Source organism: Alosa pseudoharengus, unplaced genomic scaffold (assembly GCF_046254945.1).
Source record: "Alosa pseudoharengus isolate Yale_2024_CS ecotype anadromous, Long Island Sound unplaced genomic scaffold, YU_APseudo_1.1 YU_APseudo_1.1_scf_9, whole genome shotgun sequence".
Taxonomy (NCBI): Eukaryota; Metazoa; Chordata; class Actinopteri; order Clupeiformes; family Clupeidae; genus Alosa; species Alosa pseudoharengus.
In genome coordinates this window covers 16729492-16746070 of record NW_027468881.1, presented here as the reverse complement: position 1 = coordinate 16746070, position 16579 = coordinate 16729492, and the positions used below count along the sequence as shown (strand labels likewise).

General features: G+C 41.5%; 2 protein-coding genes across 6 annotated transcripts in view; both read right to left on the bottom strand.

Annotated features, from left to right (window-relative positions):
* Positions 1-2331: 2331 nt before the first annotated feature.
* Positions 2332-13287, bottom strand: slc66a1 (solute carrier family 66 member 1). 2 transcript variants are annotated; one of them, XM_076276707.1, is made up of 9 exons: positions 13097-13287; positions 11262-11326; positions 10772-10964; positions 10545-10674; positions 10295-10382; positions 9919-10073; positions 8813-8911; positions 7926-8111; positions 2332-3533 (listed from the first exon to the last, which is right to left on the bottom strand). In XM_076276707.1, the coding sequence occupies exons 3-9, from the start codon at positions 10960-10962 to the stop codon at positions 3450-3452; spliced, it is 933 nt and encodes a 310-aa protein (XP_076132822.1). In that variant the 5' UTR covers positions 10963-10964; positions 11262-11326; positions 13097-13287; the 3' UTR covers positions 2332-3449. The 2 variants fall into 2 exon arrangements, with proteins under 2 accessions (XP_076132822.1, XP_076132821.1); XM_076276706.1 differs by having other exon boundaries at positions 10772-10967; positions 13097-13286.
* Positions 13288-13931: 644 nt separating this feature from the next.
* The window catches only part of trim33 (tripartite motif containing 33), a 35997-nt gene continuing 33349 nt past the window's right edge, over positions 13932-16579 (bottom strand). For 2 of the 4 annotated variants that reach the window (XM_076277331.1, XM_076277332.1), the window contains 2 exons: positions 15273-15323; positions 13932-14861 (listed from right to left, as the gene is read on the bottom strand). In XM_076277331.1, the coding sequence (XP_076133446.1) occupies positions 14607-14861; positions 15273-15323 (306 nt within the window). In that variant the 3' untranslated portion in view covers positions 13932-14606. The remainder of the gene's footprint in view (positions 14862-15272; positions 15324-16579) is intronic. The other 2 variants (XM_076277333.1, XM_076277335.1) reach the window with 1 other exon arrangement.

Sequence of the window (16579 nt, the reverse complement as noted above, 5' to 3'; positions counted from 1 at the left end):
GTCGGGGATAGAACCGGCAACCCTCCGCTTACAAGTCCGAATCGCTAACCAGTAGACCACGGCATCACCCTCATCCCAATTTACATTAAAAGTAGATTTAGCTCCACATTACTCCATAATCATAAATATCATCACGTGATGCACTACCGGGACCATTACCTTAGAAACAAAACATTTTAACGACATCTTAATGATGACTTGTAATACCACTTAATATGCAAAGTCTTTGTACATACCAACAATCTAATGTTGAAAGTTGTCTGGTGAACGACTTCCAGAGGAATGTAAGAGATTGCTAGGCAGTAGGAGATTGCTATGCACTTACCGTGATCTGCTGTCCAGAGTGGTCACTCTCCCAGTATCCTCTTGATTTTCCTCCTCTTACATTTGTAATGTTGACTGCAGTCCAACCTCTGTTATCCTACTCTTGCCAAACACACACACACACACACACACACACACACACACACACGCACACACACACACACACACACGCGCACACACACGCGCACACACACACGCACACACACACACACACACACATACACACACACACACACGCACACGCACACACACACCAAGAGAGAACAAACAGTACTCCCTCTCAAACAGAAACCACTCATGCTTGTATCTCAAATCTTTCAGTATATTTTTAACAGCCCAATTTGCCGCCATTGGATAAAAACTCTTTTCACAACCCAACTCAGCATTAAGACCACCAGACTAATCATCACTTGTCACTCTCACTTAATGATATCAGCTCAACACAGTCCCTATGCAAACTTCTTCACTTGATATGTTTATGACAGAGTGGGATTTGATATGGAATTTACCCCAAACTGAGTGGGCTGTTTACAGAACTACTGTACAGTATCTCGCATCCCCGGGATAGTTGACGTTTCCCAGGGAGTTAAATGGCATCACACACAGCCGGGTGAGCTCCATTTTTTAACACAAGGCAGATTGCGTGTTGTGAGTGTGTATACAGGTTTGAGGTTAAAGAAACCTCAGGTAGTGAACGTGAAACGTGTCCGAGCATTTAGCAGTGGTTGTGAGTGTGCGATCCGCGAGAGCAGCCCTGGGCTGTGTGTGTGTGTGTGTGTGTGTGTGTGTGAATGGGTCGTCTCATTAGGACATTCCCAGCAGTGGCGTGTTTATAAACAGCCTGGCCTCATCTTGGTGATGGATGTCCGTGTGCTATCACTGCTTCTTCCTGCCGCCGCAGTGAGAACCCATTTATTTCCACAGTTTCACAACCACGGCGTGCCACGATACACACAGTGCTCTGTCACTCCCCTCCACGCACACACATGCCCGCACACATACACAGAAACATATATAAAACTCAGTTATCCCCTCCACACACACACACACACACACACAAACATATATCAGTTATCCCCTCCACACACACACACACACTCACACATATATTAGATATCCCCTCCACACACACAAAACTGTCATTTCAGAATCCAACCCCCAAGTCTCCCACTCCCCTTGTGTTGCCAGTTCAGAGCTCAACAGCACCAAAAATCCTAAAACACACAAACACACTCCTACTACCACCTCTGTCATTAAGGAGTTCAGTAACCTCCATTTACCCTCACACACACACACACACACACACACAAACACACTCCTACTCCTCCTGACCATTGTCACCTCTGAATTATACCCCAAGCTGCACTGAAAATATACGACACACACACACACACACACGCATATGCACACACATCACACGCACGGACGGACACACACACACGGACGCACGCACGCACACACAGTTCATCTGCATGACCCCTTACAGAGATAGCTGTTCTGACCTCCTTTCTCTCTCTCTGGGTGGGCCCTCCATGTCCCTCACTTGGGAGTGTAGAAGGGGTAGCCTCAGCCTGAGAGGGGGGGGGGGGGGGGACATTTCCAAGTTCAGCATCTTGACCCCACTGTCCATTTGGCTAACAGGACGCTGATGACAATAACTCCCGTAATGAGCAGTAACATGGCTCCATTTTCCTGGAAGCCAGCAGAATAAATGGCAGCATTAACCCCAGGACGGCGTCTTCTAGCCTGCGCCGGCCAGCCAGCCAGGAGGATCGCGGGTCTGTGGCAACGCATAACTGGACACTGGGCAAGGATTGCATAAGAAGGGCCTCTGGTCCTTTTCGAGGCCAGGTTTTGAGTCATCGGTCAGCAACAAGATGACAGGGCCTTCTTTACAAGCCTTAGTGGAAATTAGGCTGCTAGTGTCAGGGGACAGCAGGTGAAATATACACATTAGATGAATGACCCTATTATAATTAGGAACACTGCAACAGCACACACAACCTCCACCTTTCTGTATGAAGTCATTATGATGCCAACTTGTTTTAATGGTATAATGACTGAACATCCTGTATTAAGACTGCCTTACAGAAAACCAGCAATAAAGTCATTATGATCCAGCAATCGCTAATGTACCAATTATGTACCAGTCAAAGTCATTAGCGGGGACAGTATGTGCTTACAATAATGCAGGGTTTACAGCAAAGAAAACTTGTTAAACTCTGTAATGCTCTGTGTGGTTTTGTGACCAAACATTCATGCAGAGATGTTTACATGGGGCATCAGAGTGAAACATGTCTGTTAAACATACACACTTCCAAATTTAGGCAGAGGTCTGTCCAGAAGATCAATTTTGTTTCAATTTTGGAAATTCAAGAAGGAAAAAAAAAAAAAAAAAGAACGGAAAAAAAAAAAAAAAAAAAAAAAAAAAAACTCAAGCAAGGCATGTTTGTCTCAAAAAAATCTTTAGTACACAGTTCTGTGCGACCTTTTCTGACAAATATTCCAAGGCATTTGTTTGTGTGTGTGTGTGTGTGTATATATATATATATATATCGTACAGGACAAAGAGAATACAAGGGGAAACAAAGCAGTTCACCTTCCCTCACTCCTACCAATTCTGTAAACAATCCGTGATCATTGGAAAAACTTTACAATGACGATAGTTAAAGTACATTCATAAAATTAAAGTACCAATACTGCATCACATCATTGAAAAGTCATTGGAAATAGTGATTAAACAGAGAAATTAAGAAAAAAAGTGAGAACAATGTGGGCCATAATCATAACAATCCTGTGAGTAGTACAAGAGTAAACCATTGGAGGGCGACCTTGCTCTTATTTTAAAAATACTTAACTAACGTAACTTGGGTCATCAGAAAAGGCTTTGTGCAAATGTTCGCTGTATTCACAAGAATTCTCATTTTTAATGAGGTCCCTTTTCAACATTAAAACAATTAAGAGCATATAAAAGGGGAAAAAAAAAAACTTCTATACCCCCCATAGAATATTACCAGTCAAGTCTGATGATATAAAAACATAATACCCTTAAATATGATTAAAAAAATAAAAGCAAGAACTAAAATAAATTTGGTTTCTACAGTCTAGCACACTGACAGTTGGTCTTAGTTGCCAAGGAGAGGTGCATTTTCATCACTGGAGACCAAGTCTCGATGCTTGCCATTGTAAGTCATGAACTGCAAAGAGATCTGTGCAAAGACAAGTCAAGGACAGAACCGGAAACATGAACATTTGCAAGTTAAAAAACACCAAGCTATCTGACCGGTTGACCTAGCATAAGGGGAAGCATTTTCAAATTGTTTTGATAACATGAATCAAACGTAATAAAGAGGTGTTGGCACCCTTGTAATGTTTTGTGAACAAAACAAGATAGAGGAGTAGTTCGCACACTGAAAGAAATTACTTGAGACAAAGTCTACAGAAAGGAGTTTTTTCACTTAATTTTGGGAGCAAGAGCAGACGTTTCAGCCGTCCGGCTATTCTCAATGCTCACAGTGAATCAACTGCAGACATGCAATTAACAAGTACCTAGTTGGGTTAAGGGCAATCAAGAGACAGTACCCAGTTGGGTTAAGGGCAATCAAGACTGGGGCTTTAGGCCAGACCCAGACAACAAGTATAGATGCATTTGTTTTTGTTACAACACTTGTAGACATTAATTTAAAAGAGTTAGGGAGATAAAAGTTTTACAAAAAGCATGATAGATTGAAGTCCTCGTTCATCCCTTTTGGACAAAGGCTACCAAGTTCAGAAATCCAGAAACATTCTCTCTGAAGCAGTGTTTTATCCAAGTCCCCGCCTCTCCTTTTAGGCAAGATCATTTCCACACCCAGAAATCTCAGGTCAGCAATGGAGTGCCCTGCAGACTGAAAATGTCGGGCAACAGATGACATTTCATCAGCTCTCCTAATTGTACTCATATGTTCAATTACTCTTGTTCGTAAGGCACTGGTGGTTTTACCTATACAGCAATGGGCAAGGACAGATTAAAATATACACAACATGGGTGGATTTGCATGTGATGAACTGTTTGATTTTATATTTCTTATGTGTGTGTGGATGCCTGAAGCCTGAAGTTTCAGGTAGTGTGAACATGAAGTGCAACTTTTGCAGGGGGGAAATTACCCTTGGCATTAGAGAGAGTGCTAGGAGGAGGTGACGTGGCAGTGTCGACATGGACCAGCCTATCTCTGAGATTAGGGTTTCTAGAAAAGACACAGAGGTAAATTCTGAAAGAGTTGGTCATCGCTTTTAATTATATGCCAATGAGAATTAACAATGTCACTTGTCATTGTCTGATGTCACTGCTCAAAGGACTATGTCAATTTATGTCTATGTGTCTCATTTTGTTTAGAGGTCAAATTGAGTGGTTGTGTATCAGATGCACGTACTTTGTCTAGTGCTCTATCAAGCCAACTGTTGGGATATCGTCTAGAGCTAAAATTTCTGTATAGGATTCTGGCTTGGGCCTCAGTCATTTTTGTCGGAGCAAATCCGGTGCAGTCTGGTGAACTGACTGAAGGGCAGACCTCGTTTCAAAGATGTAGGGTGGGCACTTGTGGCATGAAGTAAACTATTTTTCTCTGTGTCTTTCCTGTACAAAGAGGAGACAATGTTTCCATCAGTAAGTGAAATACAAGTGTCTAAAAAGTTCACACAGGTGGTACTAGCTGAATAAGTAAACTTGATGGATGGTCTTAGACAGTTCATATACAAGACAAACAATTCAAATTCAGGTAATGAGCCATGGAAAATCACAAGATAATCATCAATGTATCTTTTGAACGACATGATCTTCACTAAAAAAGGATTGTTATTAAACACATACTGTTCTTCCAAGAAACCAGGATATAAATTGGCATAGTCAGGGGCCATAGTGGCACCCATGGCTGTGCCACTGATCTGAAGGTAATATTGATGTTCAAACAAGAAGTAATTTTCAGTAAGCACTAGTTCAGCCATTTTTACAATTAATTCAGTTGTTAGTCCATCATCATCAGTCCGAAGATCAAGGAAATATTTAAGAGCGGTCAAACCGTCAATGTGAGGGATGTTGGTGTATAAAGAGGTTACATCCATAGTGGCAAACATTCTGACTTAAATGACCAATCTGTGATAAACATTTTAGGAAGTCAGACATGTCCCTGAGGTAGCTAGGGAGCGTCGTGACCAAAGGCCTTAGAATCTTGGTCATAGAGGGTTTTAGGCATAATCACTAGACCACCTCCCTTATCTGCTGGCTTCACAACAATATGTTTGTCTTTGCAAAGCTTGCCCAGGGCCTGTCTTTCAGATAGTATCATGTTATTCGTACTGTTTGTAGGAGGAGGATTGCTCAGCATCACTTAATCTACACTGTTCTACAAGTCGACAGAAAGTATCTAATGAGGAGTTAAAGACAGGGGGGCAAAAAGTGCTTGTAGGTTTAAATTTACCTCGCTCATGTTTGTTGGATGCCTGAAAAGAGGTTGTTGTGTCCTTGTAGTAACTTTTCAGTCTCAGATTGGGAAAACATTTAAACAGTTCTATTTTAGTAGTAAAGGAATCAGCAGGTTTACAAGGGACAAAACTTAAACCCTTATTGAGGAGTCTTACTTCATCAGGATGTAGGGGGGTGCCTGAAAGCTTGATCTTCCTCCTACATATAACATGACACTATTTGAAAGACAGGCCCTGGAAAAGCTTTGCAAAGACAAAGACAAAAAATGTTGATCACAGATTGGTCATTTAAGTCAGAATGTTTGCCACTATGGATGTAATCTCTTTATACACCAACATCCCTCACATTGACGGTTTGACCGCTCTTAAATATTTCCTTGATCTTCGGACTGATGATGATGGACTAACAACTGAATTAATTGTAAAAATGGCTGAACTAGTGCTTACTAAAAATTACTTCTTGTTTGAACATCAATATTACCTTCAGATCAGTGGCACAGCCATGGGTGCCACTATGGCCCCTGACTATGCCAATTTATATCCTGGTTTCTTGGAAGAACAGTATGTGTTTAATAACAATCCTTTTTTAGTGAAGATCATGTTGTTCAAAAGATACATTGATGATTATCTTGTGATTTTCCATGGCTCATTACCTGAATTGGAATTGTTTGTCTTGTATATGAACCGTCTAAGCTATCCATCAAGTTTACTTATTCAGCTAGTACCACCTGTGTGAACTTTTTAGACACTTGTATTTCACTTACTGATGGAAACATTGTCTCCTCTTTGTACAGGAAAGACACAGAGAAAAATAGTTTACTTCATGCCACAAGTTCCCACCCTACATCTTTGAAACGAGGTCTGCCCTTCAGTCAGTTCACCAGACTGCACCGGATTTGCTCCGACAAAAATGACTGAGGCCCAAGCCAGAATCCTATACAGAAATTTTAGCTCTAGACGATATCCCAACAGTTGGCTTGATAGAGCACTAGACAAAGTACGTGCATCTGATACACAACCACTCAATTTGACCTCTAAACAAAATGAGACACAGACATAAATTGACATAGTCCTTTGAGCAGTGACATCAGACAATGACAAGTGACATTGTTAATTCTCATTGGCATATAATTAAAAGCGATGACCAACTCTTTCAGAATTTACCTCTGTGTCTTTTCTAGAAACCCTAATCTCAGAGATAGGCTGGTCCATGTCGACACTGCCACGTCACCTCCTCCTAGCACTCTCTCTAATGCCAAGGGTAATTTCCCCCCTGCAAAAGTTGCACTTCATGTTCACACTACCTGAAACTTCAGGCTTCAGGCATCCACACACACATAAGACGTATAAAATCAAACAGTTCATCACATGCAAATCCACCCATGTTGTGTATATTTTAATCTGTCCTTGCCCATTGCTGTATGTAGGTAAAACCACCAGTGCCTTACGAACAAGAGTAATTGAACATATGAGTACAATTAGGAGAGCTGATGAAATGTCATCTGTTGCCCGACATTTGCAGTCTGCAGGGCACTCCATTGCTGACCTGAGATTTCTGGGTGTGGAAATGATCTTGCCTAAAAGGAGAGGCGGGGACTTGGATAAAACACTGCTTCAGAGAGAATGTTTCTGGATTTCTGAACTTGGTAGCCTTTGTCCAAAAGGGATGAACGAGGACTTCAATCTATCATGCTTTTTGTAAAACTTTTATCTCCCTAACTCTTTTAAATTAATGTCTACAAGTGTTGTAACAAAAACAAATGCATCTATACTTGTTGTCTGGGTCTGGCCTAAAGCCCCTCCCACCACACCTGGCTCTTGATTGCCCTTAACCCAACTGGGTACTGTCTCTTGATTGCCCTTAACCCAACTAGGTACTTGTTAATTGCATGTCTGCAGTTGATTCACTGTGAGCATTGAGAATAGCCGGACGGTTGAAATGTCTGCTCTTGCTCCCAAAATTATATGAAAAAAAAAAACTCCTTTCTGAAGACTTTGTTAAAGTCATTTCTTTCAGTGTGCGAACTACTCCTCTCTCTTCAACTCCTGGTTCAAACGTACCTGGTTAAACTCTAGATCATCTGAGTGCAACAATACTCCCCTGCATTGTGAACAAAACAAACAATCTTTGAAAAGGATACGAATACATCCAGGCAGAGTGTGCCAAGACTGCCAATCAGCCAGGGCAGGTGGTGGATCACGTAGCTGACCTCCCCTTGTCCGTTTTCCGGGTTCTTCATCAGCACACTCAGGCCGTAGGTCGTGTTCCCCAGGATGACCAGTGCAAACAGGAAGAAGGACACACCTTCTGTGGACTTTCTCTTGTACTGCCAAAAAAATTGAAGGGTTGGATTTGGTGAAAATGAGGCATGAATGGACCAAAGCTAACCACTTTCAGCATTAGCCCACGGCCACTAAATGAATGGCCTGAATAGGTTTGCAACATGACAGCATCTTCAAATGTCCGGATTAGTTGAGGAATTACATCAGAACACACAAAGAAACAGCCACATCTCCAACGATGCCTTATTGTTCATTCACTAATGGTACACAGAGGGAGGCTCGTTGGAGTTCACTCCCCTCCTCATCCTTCAGGTTAGACTGCCACTGTTGACGGCCCAGACTGGAGGTGAGGCTTAAGCCCGGTGAACACGAGCGCCGAGATGAGTTCACGGTCACTTGCCACACACATCAGCGCCAAAGTTTTTAACAGGATGAACAATGGATTTCATGGAGCGTCGCCGACAAAATAGAACTGAATCGTAATTTACACGGCGGTGGTGGCAAAGTGCGATGTTGGCGTGTGGAGTTGTATTGAGAACAATATAATCTAAAGTAATTAATGTCGAAAGTGGAGGGTGCCACACTCATTTTAGGAGAAGGAGTACAATGGATGTGTACTACTTAGACAGCCATGAAGCATACACATTATGGTTTAAGACATGATAGCAAAAAGCAAGAGGCCAGGTCTTTCAGCATGCCTTTGGGTCTGCAATTAGACACAGCATATGGCTGAAGTTCTACTTACATTAGTGTAGATCTGAGGTAGCCGAGAGCACAGGTACATAACAGAGGACACAGACCCAATGGTGAAGCCAATGATCTCCCTGGTAGTGAAGGACGTCAGCTTAAAAGACAGACAAAGTACGGCTATGTTAGTACATTACAACTCTCATTGTTCAAACTCGATTTTTCTTCAGAAAGAATGTGTCCCATTTTCATAGTTCCCATTCATAACTGCAAGTAACCTACACTCACCGGCCACTTTTTCTAGATTCAACTGATCATGAAGATATTAACAAATGTCTTAGCAGCCAATAAAATGGCAGCAACTGTGCATTTATTCATGTAGACATGGCCAAAATGATCTGCTGAAATTCAAACCAAGCAACAGAATGGGGAAGAAAGGTAATTTAAATTATCTTGAGTACGCTGTACTCAAATGGCCTCAAATGTCAACAGATCTCAATCCAATAGAGCATCTCTGGGATGTGGTGGAACAGGAGATTTGCATCATGGATGTGCAGCCAATCTGCAGTAACTGTGTGATGCCATCATGTCCCTGGCGAACGTTTCCAGCACTACGTTGAATCTGTGCCACAAAGTATTAATATAATTCTAAAGGCAAAATAGTGTCTAACCCGGTGTTACCGGTGAGTGTATATCTAAACATAGTGTGGATGCATCAACCGAAACAGCAAGCCTGTGCACAATCAATGGCACGCTTTTGAATCCAAGTCACTGCCATCCAAAAATAAGATCATTCATAAGATAGATATTTCCAACTTGAAATTTTTCATAATTTCCAACCAAAAAGGCGGGGTAGATGGATTTCCCAAATGTCATACCGAATGGCATTCTGCTGCATTTGTTCCAAGAGGTTGGGCCAAAAATATTGGATATACATTTGACATTGGACCACATGCCAAAGTGACTCAAATCATATTGGGGGAAAAAATGTCTATGTCCAAACAGCCCTGAGAGATCGGTCACATTAATGAAAAAAAGAAAGAGGTTCGGGTCACCTCAGCCTGGTAATGTGACCATAGCAAAAGTAGTTTGCCATGAGAGATACTTTTTACATACACACAATTAACATACTTTTTCACTGAACAAATAAGTAATTTCCCTTACCTCCAACGTAGGGATCTCCTCTGATACTGAAAGTAATGTTCGGCTGCCATGCGCTACAGGTGCTACCTGATTGTCCAAAGTCGACCCTGGAAGGGCAACAAGACTGGACATCCCCAGGAGGCAAAGCACACCAAATGCATTCAAAGTGCCATTGTCTATGAATGCAAAAGGAATGATGAGAGATTAATGCACTGACCACATAGGAAGCATTTCAGAAATATGCTCAATAAATAAATTAGAGGATCATATTAGACGTGCTAAAAGTAAATTGCTCTTGTGTTTATTCAGTGTCTATTCAACTCTTCGTGTGCATTGGAACTAGTCAGCTTGTAGGGTAGGCCATCTTCCAGTAAATACAAACACAATGGAAACTCACTGGCGCTTAACCTGTTCTTTGTCTTGTAGTACATGTACAGTCCCAGCATCAAGATGTCTGCTAACACATAGTAAACCGCAGTGTATGTCTGAATGGAGAAAAGAAAAGATTCAGCAAAAACAAAACATACAATGGCCTTTCAGACCGAAGAAAACAATATCCAATAACATGTCAATTTTACTGATAATTCTCCAGCCAGGAAACCAACATCATTTAGGTGGATCAATTCTGTCTGTGGAACACAGCCTACCTGTAGGGGCAGCTGGTCGGCAAGAAAAGATCCCACCAGATTGCATGTGTCACCTGACAACCACAGCAACAGGAACCAAATGGACAGAGCCTGGTCCATATTACCTGTACGGCAGGAACTGTAGTATTGTCTGAGAACAAAAAGTTGAGGGAGAAGTGCCAGAATTCAGAAACGAGTAGGCTAAACAGTAAGAGCCAGCAGGACATAAGAAATGGGTGAAGACTTACGGGAGCGATGATATCATAAAACACACTATGGACAGCAGGCCAAGGATAACACTGGCCATGTCTCGAGCATCCTGTGAGCACTCCCCGAGTCCTTCCCAAACCCAAACAGATCCATTGGGACATATAGAGCTGAAATTTCCATCGTTAACTGCCCCGACTGAGATCCGTGAAAGAATTCCATCTGACACCATGCCTGCTGGAAGACAAATATAAAAACAAAATGTAATGTGACCAGAGGCTAGGGGGGAGTAATCACACTCGGGTACGTTCGAGTTAAAGCACCCTAAGTCGATTGATAAGTAAGGCAAGCAAATCCTTCAGCATTCCACACGTTAGCCTATGTGGTGCGAAATAAACAAAGCAAATCTCTTCCAAAAGACCTTTCCTCCGCCGAATCATATAGTAGGCCTAAAGCAGACATGCGTAAATTAGCCTACATATTATATCATATCAGCAATGGTTGGATAGGGGTAGAGGAAAACATCATTACCTTTCTGGGAATGCTCTTTTTGCTCTTGGACCGTCGGACACCAGTTTTCCTACACATACACAAGTCTGTGGAAAAGGAAGTGAACATCTTTATATTCACTGTCATTGGATGATATTTTCAGACGTCATCGGGGGGCGGAGTGTGTCTACCAGCTACTGTTGGTCAGTACCATCCCAAGTAAAATATCAAGTCGCCTGAAATTTCATGATCGATTACGAAATGATACAGCGGTTCATCTACAATCATTTAAATACATGGTTCAATTGTCTAATGTTAACAGTTAAAACGGTGGTTAAAGATTGGTCAACATAATATAGTTTTAGTTTTTAGGTAACAGTTGCGCTGGTGAAATTACAAAAACATATCTGTTGATGTGTATTAAAAGCGTCAAACTGTCTATGATCACATTTCACACACGTACATCACATATCAACACGTCACGTTAGCTCTGTCAAATAGCAATTGAGTCCACTCCCTCGCGCCTCTCTGGAAAGTTTGGCATTTTTTCACCACCATGTGAACACCGTAAACATATGTAAAAAAACCCACATCTGTTGTAGACTATTCTCAAATGTAAACTGAAATTAGCCTCACCACATAGCCTGCGCGTTAAAAGTGAAATATTATAAATAAACGTGAAATAGCTGTAGGGGAGAGCCGGGACAGTTGAAACACTTTTTAATTAGCCTAAACGTAATTTACAAAGCGATCGTACCGCACTGAACGCTAATATTTGGTCACTAGTAACCTACATCTGTCCTCTGTCAAATACAGATGCATTTTCAGCTTTGAACAAAACCGTTCAGGAATTATTACAACAAAAGTGGGACGTGCGTAATGTTTCATTCGTCCCTCCTGGTTGGGACAGTTAAACAACAGGGGACGAATGAAACATACCGTTTAAGCCATATAAACGTCCAACAACTTAGACATTTTACTACATATCATGAATGGTACTCCCAAAAGGTTTTATTTTAGATAGATTGTTGCAGGGCTATACGTCTTTGTGCATGTCTGTTAACAACTCATTGCCATCATCGTGAAGCGTGTATGTAAGCGTTTTTTGAAATATCATGCCCTGTGGATGATTCTGCCATGTTTATAGAACGGTAAGCTTTCCCATTTATATCATGTTTATATTGTTGAAAATGTCATTTCACTAGGTTTTTACGTGGGTTAGGCCACTGTACATCCCACCGGCCGTCAGTCTCCATAGGATAACATGAGAAAACTTGACCCCCTGCCTGGTGGGCCCAAATGTATTTTCATCTTCCTAAAACTATTTTTCCATGTCTCACCTCCATAAATGATTGTTTAGACACATATATTTGTGCATTTAATTAAAATACATGGAGTTACAGCCTGGTCACGTGTTTCAATCGTCCCGACACAGACATGTCACTATAGCTTGTTTTGCTTTCCATGTAGCCTAAACCAGCATGCGATATGAAAGTCTGGGATTGTGGAGATCACTAAATGTGATGTCTACTGAATAAGCATTAAGTCAAACCTTTAAATGAAAAACACTCATTGATAATCGAAAAAAATGTAACCGCTAATGGAGTTTACTTTTGCGCATCAAAACTCGTTTATCGCCAGTAACTCCGTGATAAAATGACATAGCAGGGTGATATTTGGCTGATAGAAGGTTAACATGCTCTATATTTTGACCGAAGGACGTCGGTCTATCATCATTACACTCGGAGAAAACTTTCTCTTTGACGGCATTATCGTAATAACATGGTTCGTCAGAAAAACACACAATGGGGATTTTTAATCTAACGAAAGCAATCCAACGCAGTCCCACAAAAACAGAAGTCCTCCAACGAATTTACCTTTCAAAGAAGACTTCACGCTTCTTCCAAGAACACTGTATCGCCAACTCCTGCCACTGAGACGACGATCAGCTGACCGTTTTCACCTGACCTCCAGCCTTGACGATTCAGCATAAAATCACAAACGCTGATCCCAGAAGTCTAATCGCCACAACTTGACATCTAGGCCTATATAACGCCCTTACGCGTGCGTAATTGTTGGTTTCAAAGGACTTCCTCTGTTCGACCCGTAAATGGCTTGTGCTCGAGCTTTTGACCTTTTGGCATTGCACTTAGCCTGCATTCATTAGTAGTAAATGCCTTTTTTTCTTTTGGTGTGGAGAATATATTGCCTTGTGGGTAGGCCCGATCATATTTTACATAACCTGTCAAGAGTTTATAGTGGTTAGGCTAAGCGGTCATAACAGTAGTTTGAAGGCTCTGACGAATCTAGCATTGATCTGCGCCAATCAAGGCTGCTTTTTGTAGCCTATAACGTAAACCTAGTTTCACCAGTGCTAGTTTGCGTAATTGAATCATTCCTTTCACAACAATTCATTAATTTATAACACCTTACAACAGTTTATCAATATACATCAGAAAGTGAAAATGATTTACAGATAATCTTGTCACACTGTTCTTGTTCCTCAATGATGCATTTAAATCGTGGGTTGTTATGTGGCTGATCATAAAAGCGACATTTGACCAATGTTCAATCAGAAGTTCCCTCTTCCCTCATAACAAATTCTTTATTTGACTGGAAAAACTACACTATAATTTGTTCCAGTCTGGGCTTGTTGGAATATCATGTCTTTAATTTCTTTAAAAAAAAAAAAAAAAAACGGGGCGGATGCGGTTTACAGGGAACATTGCATTCTAACCTTTTATTGAAGTAAATGACCAAACAACCAGTCTTTAGTCATGTTTCTGTATGGTTTCTGTTATTTACAGCGATTAAACTTTAAACAAACACACAAACATACAGGCGCACACACACAGACACACACTCACACATACAAATACCCAGTAGGCAATTCAATGTTAAACTTTATAATACATCAGGGTATTGGGGGATGAGAGAGTATGGTCTTTTATAAAGCATTGTTCACAACAGATTTACAAACAGCATCATAAATGATAGTAATAATTATAATAATAATAAAAAAGACTAATTAATTTAATCTGCCAAAACAGTTCCAAAACTGTAAGCAATTCCTCTGTCAACAGCCATCTATGTCATCTGTGCACATGAAAGTTTCAGTTTGCCGCTCGGTGTACACTCTTTACTTTGTAAAGTTTTATTCTTTTATAACAAGGCATTTTTCATAGTGGGAGAATAAGAAGTAGCACTGGAACTTGATATACGCCAGCAGGTCCAGCACATGACCTATAGAGTCTGAGGAAGAGAATGAGTGGGGTGATGAAAAGGAAGACCGTTCCTTTCTTCACGTTCGTGTGCAGGCAATCCCAGTTTCCATCTTTCCCACGCTTGGGGGCTCAGTCACTTTCTTTCTCTCTCTCTTGCTTGTTCTCACTTAATATGCATGGGCTTCTCCGTTTTTAAGCGCTTGCGTTTCGGCTGTACATCATCGTCCGAGTCATCGGTGACCTCCTCGTCTGCTGCTGCTGCTGCTGCTGCTCCCGCTTCCTCTTTCTCCTTGTCCTTGTCTGTTGAGGGGTCGTGGTCGGGGGCGAGGGGGAAGCTCTGGTCAGGGTAGAGCTCCTTCAGTCTCTCTTCAAAGTACAGACTCACGGCCTTCCCAGCCTCCGCCACATCCGAGTCCGCCTGTCAGAGAGCACGGGAGGAGAGGAGGAGAGGACAAAGAGAAGCAGGAAGGGGAAGTGTGTGTGTGTGTGTAGTGTGTAATGTGTGTGTGTAGTGTGTGATGAGTGTGTGTGGTTGTGGTTGTGTATCAAAAAGGGAGTGAGTTAAAAAGACAGAAGTAGTAGGAGACAGCGAATTGAATGGAGTGTGAGAGAGAAATGCAAGTGTGTGTGTGTGTGTGTGTGTGTGAGTGATGGTGAAGGACAGGAGAGTGCACATTGGGAGTCCATATTGTGGAGAGAGAGGAGGGGGTGAGCAGGTGGGTGGGGGAGAAGAGAGGAAGACAACATTAGAGGAGTGCGTTTGAGGACCCAGGTGAACCGCTTTGAACCGCGCTTTAACCCGTCATCGGTGTGTGTTGGCGACGCTTACCTGCACATTAATCGGTTTCTCCTCATCATAAACCTGGATTATGCGAGACATCTAAAAAGGGCGATAACAGTACAATAAAATACAAAAAAAGGAGGGGGAAAAAAACACAAAAAAGGGGGGAAGAAAGATTTTATAGCACATACAGAGAGGACGTATCCTCAGCTGTCCAAGGAGCACAATATTATGCTTGCCAGATAACTTACTATTAATGGCAAACATACAAATTTAAACCTTAAAATCAGGTTGTTTTCTAAATAGGAGATTATCCAGCGATAGCAGTAGTTGGAGAACAGATCCTAGGGCAGTCTTTTCTAAATATTTATTATATTTGTTTATGCTTTTGCTTATATGGTGCTTCTTTGACGGACAAAAGCCGCAGGCATCAAAAACAGAGAGATACCAAAGGCAACAGTCCCACCCTTATAATGACTGACTGACTGAGATATAGACTTTAGTCAATTTCCCTAAATACAACTTGCTGTTTATGGGTCTATTCAATGACTGAGCTGAGGTCAGTAGAAGACCTCGTCCTACTAATCTAAAACCTGCTGGATGCCTTCTGCTTCTTAATGAGGGAAATCAAGTATCATATTTGTAGTATGTGGCCACAGTGGGCTTTTCCAATTCTGTCCTGCACTATTTCTGAACTTCTCATGTGTGCTTCACCTCCTGGAGAAACGCCCACTACTGACCATCTGAAACCTATGGACTCAATTTGAAACAATAGAACAACCAGCTGAACTATTTGAAACAGTAGAACAAGCTCAAAGGCTGTCCAAAGGTCAACATTTACAAAGAAATACAAGAAAATGCCTTTATACATAGACCCCAGGCTACAAAGGCTACTTGTACACAAAGGGGAACAAAAAGTAACGTAATGACTTGTAAACAAAGACCCCCTTATTTGTATGTGCAGTTGGATGAGAGTCTGTCAGTTGAACATGCAACTTACACTTACTTTCCTGTGTTAACATGCATTTTTTGGAAAGGAAAGTATTTCAACGGATGCAGAATGAGTTTCTCTCAACCATTATAGAGCACTGCACATGAGCAGTTGAAGAGTTAGGTTCTGGGTTTCATTTTCAAATCACATTACTTGGCTATAGCCATAAGTCCTGCAAAAGGACAGCCAAAATACCAATTTCCCTCCCTGTGGGCTGTCTCTGAATTTTAAGAAACACAGACAGATCTTTTTTCACCACTGAAACCAAATTGCATTAAGGTAGTGCACTTGCTAGGATATGAAAGTGCTTGAATTACTAGAAGGAAGATGGAAAATATGTTAAAAAAAAGATTTTGACTAGGTT

Coding starts and splice junctions, on each gene's coding strand:
- slc66a1 (XM_076276707.1), bottom strand. CDS start 10,962: ATGGTGTCAGATGGAATTCTTTCACGGATCTCAGTCGGGGCAGTTAAC. Junction 10,074..10,294: donor AAAGAACAGGTTAAGCGCCA/GTGAGTTTCCAT, acceptor TTGCATTCATAG/ACAATGGCACTTTGAATGCA. Junction 3,534..7,925: donor CACTCTGCCTGGATGTATTC/GTATCCTTTTCA, acceptor GTCTTTGCACAG/ATCTCTTTGCAGTTCATGAC.